At 45.2% G+C, this 12,879-nt stretch overlaps 1 protein-coding gene across 1 annotated transcript; it reads right to left on the minus strand.

Annotated features, from left to right (window-relative positions):
- Positions 1-5: 5 nt before the first annotated feature.
- On the minus strand, positions 6-12,738 carry LOC112077164 (highly divergent homeobox-like; the record flags this gene model as incomplete). Its single annotated transcript, XM_024143741.2, has 2 exons — positions 12,592-12,738; positions 6-1,268 (listed from the first exon to the last, which is right to left on the minus strand). Coding segments are annotated over exons 1-2 (1,410 nt in total), but the record flags the coding sequence as incomplete, so codon positions are not given.
- Between the last annotated feature and the right edge of the window lie 141 nt (positions 12,739-12,879).

The following is a 12,879-nucleotide window of genomic DNA, read 5'->3' on the forward strand; positions in this document are numbered from 1 at the left end:
GTAGTGTTGTAGTAACTGGGTAGTAGTAGTAGTAGTAGTAGTAGTAGTAGTAGTAGTAGTAGTAGTAGTAGTAGTAGTAACCCTACCTGTATACTAGGGGAGGTCTGTAGTGTTGTAGTAACTGGGTAGCTGTCCCGAGGGTAGGGACCAGGCCTGGAGCTGCTGAGGACCAGGGAGGGGGATGTGGGGTCTCTACCCCCAGATCCCTGTTCGCTGCTGGGGCTGTCCCTCCCCCCCTGGCCTCTCTGGAGGTCCAAGTGGGCCATGGCAGCCATGTTGGATAACTCTTCCTCCCTCTGCCACTCATCCTCTTCATCACCCGTCTCCATGGCGATAGAGAGGCAGCCACTAGCGTCCAAGGGGCAGGTAGACTGTCTGTGTCTCTCTTGCCTGCTGCTATCAGAAAGCTGTCCTTGTCCTAGTCCCTCCCCCTCCCCCCTCTCTAATAGGCTGAAGACCTGATGAATGCGGGGGGAGTTGTCTGAAGGGGGAGGGTTGGAGAGATGGGGCCTGGGGGGGTGAGGTTGGGGAGTCTGGGGGTTGGAGTGAGGCCTGGGCTGGAGCTGGGAGGGCCAGGGGCCAGACTGGAGAGAATCATACTGTCTAGCCCAGCTCCGAGGTACCGCCCCTCCTGACCCAGCCCTTCCTACTGCCCCCCCTGCCCCACCAGTGGTGAAACCACACCTCTTGGACAGGCTGTGGATGGGGCGGCCGGGGGGTGAGGAGAAGGAGGGGGAAGAGGAGAGGGAGAGGGGTTTACAGCGAGGAAGTGACATGGTACCCGATCTAGAGTGGAGCTGGAGGGGGGAGGAGGCAGAACTATTCCTCCTGTGCTGTGATTGGTTGAGCAGAGTTTGATGGACGTGTGCAGGGAGCTCAGGGTCAGAGTGACAGGAGAGGGGCTTAACAGTGGGCCGGGAACGAGAAGTGGAGCCTAGAGAGTAAATCCCTGTCAGGATGACATCGTTGTTGTTGTTGACAGAGCTGAGAGGAGAGTAGGAAGAAGAGGAGGAAGAGGAGGATGGAGGGAGAAGGTGGGAGGGGCCTCTCTGGATATTCTGAGCTGCCGCCATCGCCCCTGTCAGCATTGCGCCCGCCACTAGAGCCCCGCCCGTTAGCATGTGGTTGGACAGAGCTCCCCCAGCCAGGCTGTGATTGGACAGAGCTCCCAGAGAAAGGCCGTGATTGGAGAAGGAAAAGGAGTGGGACACGCCTGTGTTCTGGTCGGCCCTGGAGGTCTGCTTCCGCCTCTTGTTGCCCACCCAGGTCTGGAGAGAGAGAGAGACATAGTTAACACTACCACCACCACCCAGGTCTGGAGAGAGAGACACATAGTTAACACCACCACCACCACTACCACCACCCAGGTCTGGAGAGAGAGACACATAGTTAACCACCACCACCACCACTACCACACCCGGTCTGGAGAGAGAGACACATAGGTTACACCACCACCACACATACCACCACCCAGGTTGGAGAGAGAGACACATAGTTAACAACCACCACCACACCACTCACACCCAGGTCTGGAGAGAGAGACACATGTTAACACCACCACCCACACTACCACCACCCAGGTCTGGAGAGAGAGAGACATAGTTAACACTACTACTACCACCCGGTCTGGAGAGAGAGAGAGAGACATAGTTACACCACCACCACTCACCACCACCCAGGTCTGGAGAGAGAGACACATAGTTAACACCACCACCACCACTACCACCACAGGTCTGGAGAGAGGAGAATAGTTAACACCACTATACCACCCAGGTCTGGAGAGAGAGAGAGATCTAGTAACACTACTACTACCACCCAGGTCTGGAGAGAGAGAGAGACTAGTTAACACTACTACTACCACCCAGGTCTGAGAGAGAGAGACATAGTTAACACCACTATCCATATCACCACACTACCACCACCCGGTCTGGAGAGAGAGAGAGACATAGTTAACACCACCACCACTACCACACACCCAGGTCTGGAGAGGAGAGAGACATAGTTAACACTACTACTACCACTATCACCACTACTACCACCAGGTCTGGAGAGAGAGACACATAGTTAACACCACACCACACTACCACACCCAGGTCTGGAGAGAGAGACACATAGTTATCACCACCACACACTACCACCACCCAGGTCTGGAGAGAGAGAGACATAGTTAACACCACCACCACTATCACCACCCAGGTCTGGAGAGAGAGAGACACATAGTTAACACACACCACACTATACACCCAGTCTGGAGAGAGACACATAGTTAACACCACTACTACCACCACCAGGTCTGGAGAGAGAGAGACACATAGGTTAAACACCACCACTACCACCACCAGGTCTGGAGAGAGAGAGACACTAGTTAACACCACCACACTACCACTCTATCACACCCAGGTCTGGAGAGAGAGACACATAGTTAACACCACTACCACCCCAGTTCTGGAGAGAGAGAGAGAGACATAGTTAACACCACTACCACCACCCAGGTCTGGAGAGAGAGACACATAGTTAACACCACTACTACCACTACTACACCAGGTCTGGAGAGAGGAGAGACATAGTTAACACCACTACTACCACTATCACGACCACTATCACCACCCAGTCTGGAGAGAGAGAGAATAGTTAACACCACCACCACCACTATCACCACCCAGGTCTGGGAGAGAGGAGACATAGTTAACACCACTACTACCACTATCACCACCCAGGTCTGGAGAGAGAGACATAGTTAACACCACTACTACCACTATCACCACCACTATCACCACCAGGTTGGAGAGAGAGCGAGACATAGTTAACACCACCACCACCACTATCACCACCAGGTCTGGAGAGAGAGAACATAGTTAACACCACTACTACCACTATCACCACCACTATCACCACCCAGGTCTGGAGAGAGAGAGACACATAGTTAAGACCACCAACTATCACCACCCAGGTCTGGAGAGAGACAGTTGAAGTTTACGTACACTTAGGTTGAGTCATTTAAACTTGTTTTTCAACCACTCCACAAATTTCTTGTTAACAAACTATAGTTTTGGCAAGTTGTTTAGGACATGCTGCTTTGTGCATGACACAGTCATTTTTCCACCAATTGTTTACAGACAGATTATTTCACTTATATACTTCACCGTGGTCACAATTCCGTGGGTCAGAAAAGTTTACATACACTAAGTTGGACTGGTCTTTAATTTCTTGATACCCATCCCCGGATCCGGGATCCTCCTCATCAAAAAAGCTGACTAGCATAGCCTAGCTAGCCTACCGGGACAGGGATATCATATAATATAATTTTCATGAAATCACAGTCCAATACAGCAAATGAAAGATAAAATCTTGTGAATCCAGCCAATATTTCCGATTTTTTAAGTGTTTTACAGCGAAAACACAACATATATTCTATTAGCTCACTACAGTAGCCAAACACACAACGCAATTTACTCCCCGCAAAAATAGCTTGCACAAAACCGACAAAATAGAGATAAAATTAATCACTAACCTTGAACAGATTCATCAGATGACAGTCTTATAACATCATGTTATACAATACAATTATGTTTTGTTCGAAATGTGCATATTTAGAGCTACAAATCCTGATTATACATTGTGAATATGTAGCAGAATCTCCGGAGAATTTTGGGACACTCACCTAATCTGACCAAAGAACTCATCATAAAACTTACATAAAAATACTTGTTGTATGGCAAATGAAAGATACACTGGTTCTTAATGCAACCGCTGTGTTGATATTTTTAAAATAACTTTACCATAACATACAGCTTGCGTTATTGTGAGACAGCGCTCACCAAATAGGAGTCAACATTTAGATACACAGAAATACAAAATACATCATAAATGTTTTTCTTACTTTTGCTGAGCTTCCATCAGAATGTTGTGTACAAGGAGTCCTTGGTCAGAATAAATCGTTGTTTGGTTTTAGAATGTCCATTTCTTCTGTCGAATTCGCGCCACAATGCTAGCCAAGGTTGCTAACATTCCATCCTCTCTTGACGCAAAGCAGAAAACTCAAAAGTCCCAATAAACGTTTGAAAACTGATAAAACTCGTTGAAAAACCTACTTTATGATGTTATTATCATATGTATCAATAATCAGGCCGAGATATTCGCCGTGTATACGAACGCTTTTCAGAAACAATGTCGAGCTCCGCCGCGGCCTGAGAAGACAAAGAAAATTCCGGACCTGTCACTCCAAAGGCTCTTGTTCGACCTCAGATCAAGCTAGACACCCCATTCCACTTCACTGCCTGTTGACATCTAGTGGAAGGCGTATGAAGTGCATGCATATCGATAAATAAAAGCCAGTTGAATAGGCAGGCCCTGAAACAGAGCCTCGTTTTCAGATTTTTCACTTCCTGTATGGAAGTTTGCTGCAAAATGAGTTCTGTTTACTCACAGATTAAATTCAAACAGTTTAGAACTTGAGAGTGTTTTCTATCCAATAGTAATAATAATATGCATATTGTATGATCTAGAAAAGAGTACGAGGCCGTTTCATTTGGGCACGATTTTTTCCAAAGTGAAAACAGCGCCCCCCTATTGACAAGAAGTTTTAAACAGCTTGGAAAATTCTAGAAAATGATGTCATGGCTTTAGAAGCTTCTGATAGGCTAATTGACATAATTTGAGTCAATTGGAGGTGTACCTGTGGATGTATTTCAAGGCCTACCTTCACACTCAGTGCCTCTTTGCTTGACATCATGGGAAAATCTAAAGAAATCAGCCAAGACCTCCACAAGTCTGGTTCATCCTTGAGAGCCATTTCTAAACACCTGAAGGTAGTAGGTTATCTGTACAAACAATAGAACGCAAGTATAAACACCATGGGACCACGCAGCAGTCATACCGCTCAGGAAGGAGACGCGTTCTGTCTCCTAGAGATTAATGTACTTTGGTGCGAAAAGTGCAAATCAATCCCAGAACAACAGCAAAGGACCCTGTGAAGATGCTGGAGGAAAAGGGTACAAAAGTATCTATATCCACAGTAAAACGAGTCCTATATAGACGTAACCTGAAAGTCTGCTCAGCAAGGAAGAAGCCACTGCTCCAAACCCACCATAAAAAAGCCAGACTGTGGTTTCCAACTGCACATGGGGACAAAGATGGTACTTTTTGGAGAAATGTCCTCTGGTCTGATGAAACAAAAATAGATCTGTTTGGCCATAATGACCATCGTTATGTTTGGAGGAAAAAGGGGAAGGCTTGCAAGCCGAAGAACACCATCCCAACCGTAAAGCACGTGGGTGGCAGCATCATGTTGTGGGGGTGCTCTGCTGCAGGAGGGACTGGTGCACTTCACAAAATAGGGAGGAAAATCATGAGGGAGGACAATGATGTGGATATATTGAAGCAACATCTCAAGACATCAATCAGCAAGTTATAGCTTGATCGCAAAGGGTATTCCAAATGGACAATGACCCCAAGCATACTTCCAAAGTTGTGTCAAAATGGCCAACAAAGTCAAGGTATTGGAATGGCCATCACAGAGCCCTGATCTTAATCCCATAGAAAGTTTATCGGCAGAACTGAAAAAGCGTGTGCGAGCAAGGGGGCTCACAAACCTGACTCAGTTACACCAGCTCTGTCAGGAGGAATGGGCCAAAATTCACCCAACTTATTGTCGGAAGCTCGTGGAAAGCTACCTGAAACGTTTGACCCAAGTTGAACAATTGTAAGGCAATGCTACCAAATACTACTTGAGTGTATGTAAACTTCTGACCCACTGGGAACGTGATGAAAGAAAAAAAAGCTGAAATAAATCACTCTACAGTTAATTAATTAATTAATTTTCACAGTCTGATGCCTCAGTTTGTATGATGGCAATTTGCATATACTCCAGAATGTTATGAAGAGTGATCAGATGAATTGCAATTAATTGCAAAGTCCCTCTTTGCCATGCAAATTAACTGAATCCCAAAAAAACATTTCCACTGCATTTCAGCCCTGCCACAAAAGGACCAGCTGACATCATGTCAGTGATTCTCTCGTTAACACAGGTGTGAGTGTTGACAAGGCTGGAGATCACTCTGTCATGCTGATTGAGTTTGAATAACAGACTGGAAGCTTCAAAAGGACGGTGGTGCTTGGAATCATTGTTCTTCCTCTGTCAACCATGGTTACCTGCAAGGAAACACGTGCCGTCATCATTGCTTTGCACAAAAAGAGTTTCACAGGCAAGGATATTGCTGCCAGTAAGATTGCACCTAAATCAATAATTTATCGAATCATCAAGAACTTCAAGGAGAGTGGTTCAATTGTTGTGAAGAAGGCTTCAGGGTGCCCAAGAAAGTCCAGCAAGCGCCAGGACCGTCTCCTAAAGTTGATTCAGCTACGGGATCGGGGCACCACCAGTACAGAGCTTGCTCAGGAATGGCAGCAGGCAGGTGTGAGTGCATCTGCACGCACAGTGAGGCGAAGACTTTTGGAGGATGGCCTGGTGTCAAGAAGGGCAGCAAAGGAGCCACTTCTCTCCAGGAAAAACATYAGGGACAGACTGATATTCTGCAAAAGGTACAGGRATTGGACTGCTGAGGACTGGGGATGTGATAACTAAGTGGCTCAGGGAACAAAACATCGTTATTTTGGGTCCATGGCCAGGAAACTCCCCAGACCTTAATYCCATTGAGAACTTGTGGTCAATCCTCAAGAGGCGGGCATTGATTATGCAAGAATGGGCTGCCATCCGTCAGGATGTGGCCCAGAAGTTAATTGACAGCATGCCAGGGCGGATTGCAGTGGTCTTGAAAAAAAGGGTCAACACTGCAGATATTGACTCTTTGCATCAACTTCATGTAATTGTCAATAAAAGCCTTTGACACTTATGAAATGCTTGTAATTATACTTCAATATTCCATAGTAACATCTGACAAAAATATCTAAAGACACTGAAGCAGCAAACTTTGTGGAAATTAATATTTGTGTCATTCTCAAAACTTTCGGCCACGACTGTACTATTATAAAGTGGTGATCCTAACTGACCTAAGAAAGACATTTTTACTAGGATTAAATGTCAGGAATTGTGAAAAACTGAGTTTAAATGTATTTGGCTAAGGTGTGTGTAACTTCAGACTTCAACTGTGTACACTACCGTTCAAAAGTTTAGGGTCACTTCGAAATGTCCTTGTTTTTATGTATATGTATGCATGTAAATATAGTACCAGTCAAAAGCTGACACACCTACTCATTCCAGGGTTTTTCTTTATATTGTAGAATAATAGTGAAGACATCATAACTATGAAATAACACATGGAATCATGTAGTAACCAAAGTGTTAAACAAATCTTAATATATTTTATATTTGAGATTCTTCAAAGTAACCACCCTTTGCCTTGACAGCTTTGCACACTCTTGGAATTCTCTCAACCAGCTTCATGAGATAGTCACCTGGAATGCATTTCAATTAACAGGTGTGCCTTGTTAAAAGTTAATTTGTGGACTTTCTTCTTAATGCGTTTGAGCCAATCAGTTGTGTTGTGACAAGGTAGTGGTGGTATACAGAAGATGGCCCTATTTGGTAAAAAACCAAGTCCATATTACGGCAAGAACAACTCAAATAAGCAAAGAGAAACGACAGTCCATCATTACTTTAAGACATGATGGTCAGTCAATCCGGAAAATTTAAAGAACCTTGAAAGTTCCTTCAAGTGCAGTCGCAAAAACCATCAAGCGCTATGATGAAACTGGCTCTCATGAAGACCGCCACAAAAAGGAAGACCCAGAGTTACCTCTGCTGCAGAGGATAAGTTTATTAGAGTTAGCAGCCTCAGAAATTGCATCCCAAATAAATGCTTCACAGAGTTGAAGTAACAGACACATCTCAACATCAACTGTTCAGAGGAGACTGCGTGAATCAGGCCTTCATGGTTGAATTTAATGAATTTTTGTAAAGCAGCCACTACTAAAGGACACCAATAAGAAGAAGAGACTTGTTTGGTCCAAGAAACATGAGCAATGGACATTAGACTGGTGGAAATCTGTCCTTTGGTTTGATGAGTCCAAATTTGATATTTTTGGTTCCAACCGCCTTGTCTTTGTGAGACACAGAGTAGGTGAACGGATGAACTCCGCATGTGTGGTTCCCACCGTGAAGCATGGAGGAGGTGATGGTGCTCTACTGGTGACACTGTCGGTAATCTATTTAAAATTCAAGGCACAGTTAACCAGCATGGCTACCACAGCATTCTGCAGCAATAGGCCATCCCATCTGGTTTGCGCTTAGTGGGACGATCATTTGATTTTCAATAGGACAATGACCCAACACACCTCCAGGCTGTATAAGGGCTATCTGACCAAGAAGGAGAGTGATGGAGTGCAGCATCAGATGACCTGGCCTCCACAATCACCTGACCTCCAGCCAATTGAGATGGTTTGGGATGAGTTGGACCGCAGAGTGAAGGAAAAGCAGCAAACAAGTGCTCAGCATATGTGGGAACTCCTTCAAGACTGTTGGAAAAGCAATCCTAATGAAGTTGGTTATCAAGGCAAAGAGTGGCTAATTTGAAGAATCTAATATATACTTTTTTTGGTTACTACATGATTCCATATGTGTTATTTCATAGTTTCATGTCTTCACCATTATTCTACAATGTAGAAAATAGTAAAAATAAAGAAAAACCTTGAATGAGTAGGAGCGTCTAAATTTTGACTGGTACATATACGGAAAGTGTTCAGCCCCCTTCCCTTTTTCCACATTTTGTTACCATACAACCTTAAACATTCAAACAAAAAATAATAATCTGTAATCAAATCTACACACAATACCCCATAATGACAAAACAAAAACTGGTTTGAATTTTTGGAAATGGAAAAAAAAAAGTTAAATATCACATTTACATAGGTATTCAGACTCTTTACTCAGTACTTTGTTGAAGCACCTTTGGCAGCGATTAAAGCATCGAGTCTTCTTGGGTATGACGCTACAAGCTTGGCACCTGTATTTGGGGAGTTTCTCCCATTCTTCTCTGCAGATCCCCTCAGGCTCTGTCAGGTTGGATGGGGAGCGTCGCTGCACAGCTATTTTCAGGTCTCTCCAGAGATGTTCGATCGGTTTCAAGTCCGGGCTCTGGCTGGGCCACTCAAGGACATTCAAAGACTTGTCCGGAAGCCACTCCTGCGTTGTCTTGGCTGTGTGCTTAGGTTTGTTGTCCTGTTGGAAGGTGAACATTTGCCCCAGTCTGAGGTCCTGAGCAGATTTTCATCAAGGATCTCTCTGTACTTTGCGCCGTTCATCTTTCCCTCGATCCTGACTAGTCTCCCAGTCCCTGCTGCTGAAAAACATCCCCACAGCATGATGCTGCCACCACCATGCTTCACCTTAGGGATGGTGCCAGGTTTCCTTCAGACACTTGGCATTCAGGCCAAAGAGTTCAATCTTGGTTTCATCAGACCAGAGATTCTTGTTCCTCATGGTCAGAGTCCTTTAGGTGCTTTTTGGCAAACTACAAGCAGGCTGTCATGTGCCTTTTACTGAGGAGTGGCTTCTGTCTGGCCACTCTACTACAAAGTCCTGATTGGTGGAGTGCTGCTGAGATGGGAGAACCTACCAGAAGGACAACCATCTCCACTGAGGAACTCTGGAGCTCTGTGAGAGTGACCATCGGGTTCTTGGTCACCTCCCTGACCAAGGCCCTTCTCCCCCGATTGCTCAGTTTGGCCGAGCGACCATGTGACGTAGAAGTAAGGAATGTTTTTTTAATGTACTTTCCGAATGCACTGTATGTATGTGTGTATATAGACACCCCTTCAAATTGGCTATTTCAGCCACACCCATTGCTGACAGGTATATAAAATCGAGCACACCGCCATGCAATCTCCAAAGATATGTGGACGCCTAATCGGTTGAGGGCTGGGTTCTGTGCAGGCCAAGCAAGTTCTTTCACACCAAACTCGACAAACCATATCTGTACAGACCTTGCTTTGTGCACGGGCATTGTCATGCTGAAACAGGAAAGGTCCTTCCCCAAACTGTTGCCACAAAGTTGGAAGCACAGAATCGTCTAGAATGTAGCATTAATATTTCCCCTCACTGGAGCTAAGAGGCCCGAACCATGAAAAACAGCCCCAGACCATTATTCCTCCTCCACCAAACTTTACAGTTGGCACTATACATTGGGACAGGTAGCATCCGCCAAACCCAGATTCATCTGTCAGACGGTGAAGTGTGATTCATCACTCTAGAGAACACGTTTCCACTGCTCCAGAGTCCAATGGCGTTGAGCTTTACACCACTCCAGCCGACGCTTGGCATTACGCATGGTGATCTTAGGCTTGTGTGCGGCTGCTCGGCCATGGAAACCCATTTCACGAAGCTCCCGACTAACATTTCTTGTGCTGACGTTTCTTCCAGAGGCAGTTCGGAACTCGGTAGTGAGTGTTGCAACCGAGGACAGACGATTTTTATGTGCTACGTGCTTCAGCACTCTGCGGTCCCGTTCTGTGAGCATGTGTGGCCTACCACTTCATGGCTGAGCCGTTGTTGCTCCTAGACGTTTCCACTTCACAATAACATCACTTACAGTTGACCAGGGAAGCTCTAGCAGGGCAGAAATTTGACAAACGGAAAGGTGTCATCCTATGACGGTGCCACGTTGAAAGTCACTGAGCTCTACAGTAAGGCTATTCTACTGCCAATGTTTGTCTGTGGAGATTGCATCAATGTGTGCTTGATTTTATACACCTGTCAGCAACAGGTGTGGTAGAAATAGCCGAACCCACTAATTTGAAGGGGTGTCCACATACTTTTTTATATATAATGTATTATAATCTCATCTTTGTATCTCAAAACCATTGTAATGTGGTTAACCTTAAATCTAAATGAAAATTGGAAAAGGCTACACCTAATTTTTTTAAATGTATTTAACATTTATTTAAATAGGCAAGTCAGTTAAGAACAAATTCTTATTTACAATGACGGCCTACCAAAAGGCAAATGACCTCCTGCGGGGACGGGGGCTGGGATTAAACATAAAAATATAGAACAAAACACAAGAGAGACAACACAACACTACATAAAGAGAGACCTAAGACAAGAACACAGCATGGTATCAACACATGACAACACAGCATGGCAGCAACACATGACAACACAGCATGGTAGCAACACATGACAATACAACATGGTAGCAACACATGACAACACAGCATGGTAGCAACACATGCCAACACAGTCATTGGTGCAAACCATGACATACAACCATGGTAGCAACACATGACAACACAGGGCAAAATGTAGGAGCAACACATGACAACCACAGCATGGTAGCAACAATGAACATAGCAAGACCCACAACACAACATAACAGAGAGACCTAAGACAACAACATAGCATGGTATCAACACATGAAACACAGCATGGTAGCAACACATGAAAACACAGCATGGTAGGCAACACATGAAAACACAGCATGAATTAAGCAACACAACATGGCAGCAGCACAAAACCAGGGATACAAACATTATTGGGCACAGACAACAGCACAAAGGGCAAGAAGGTAGAGACAACAATACATCACACAAAGCAGCACAACTCTCAGTAAGAGTGTCCATGATTGGGTCTTTGAATGAAGAGATTGAGATAAATGCTGTCCAGTTGAGTGTTTGTTGCAGCTCGTTCCAGGTCGCTACCTGCAGCGAACTGAAAAAACGAGCGACCGCAGGGAAGTGGGTGCTTTGTGGGACCTTAACAGAGATGTGACCTGGCAGAAACGGGTGTTGTATGGGGGCTGCAGTAGATATCTCAGAGAGGGGGGAGTGAACGGGTGTGTATGGGGAGGATGAAAGGCCGCAGTAGATATCTCAGAGAGGGGGGAGTGAACGGGTGTTGTATGGGGAGCGATGAGCGGCTGCAGTAGATTCTCAGAGAGGGGGGAGTGAACGGGTGTTGTATGGGGAGGATGAGGGCTGCAGTAGATATCTCAGAGAGGGGGGAGTGAGGCCTAAGAGGGTTTTATAAATAAGCATCAACCAGTGGGTTTGCGACGGGTATACAGAGATGACCAGTTTACAGAGGACTATAGAGTGCAGTGATGTGTTCTATAAGGAGCATTGGTGGCAAATCTGATGGCCGAATGGTAAAGAACATCTAGCCGCTCGAGAGCAACCTAACGTGCCGATCTATAAATAATGTCTCCGTAATCTAGCATGGGTAGGAGGGTCATCTGAATCAGGGTTAGTTTGGCAGCTGGGGTGAAAGAGGAGCGATTACGATAGAGGAAACCGACAAAATGAGCGGTGCGCCGTTAGCGACGATGCTAATGAAAAGTATTCTAGTAGATGATAAGGCTTTCCCAAAAACCTTCGTAGCCTCGCAGAATGAGATCATGATTATGATTATTAAAGGGTTACTACACACAAAAAATGTACATTTCTCAATTTTCCCAGACCCCAAAAGTTGTATCCTGATGTGGTTTAAGCACGGTTGTGGATTTATCCAATTGAGTTGTTTTTCAATTAAAGTGAGAGCAAAAACTGAGGAAAACAGACACCTGGAAAAACAAAAAACGGAGAAAACTGAATTTCGGGGAAAAACGAAAGCATTTCTGAATTGTATAGAGCCCTACGTACCCGCACCACACTGAAGTCCAGCTTGGTCTCCTGAGCACACCGAAGGATCAGCTGGAAGCAGCTCTTGCTCTGATTGGTCATCCCGTTGTCATAGTAGCTATCCAGGACTCGTTGCTGCTCCAGTGTGAACACAGACCGCAGGTTCATCTGACAGAAACATGTAATTGGTCAATAAACTAGCCAATGAAAATGACATTGAGTTCACTAATCATATCACATTTTATTGGTCACATACACATGGTTAGCAGATGTTATTGTCACATGGTTAGCAGATGTTATTGGTCACAT

The sequence above is a fragment of the Salvelinus sp. IW2-2015 genome, unplaced genomic scaffold (assembly GCF_002910315.2).
Source record: "Salvelinus sp. IW2-2015 unplaced genomic scaffold, ASM291031v2 Un_scaffold4347, whole genome shotgun sequence".
Lineage (NCBI taxonomy): Eukaryota > Metazoa > Chordata > Actinopteri > Salmoniformes > Salmonidae > Salvelinus > Salvelinus sp. IW2-2015.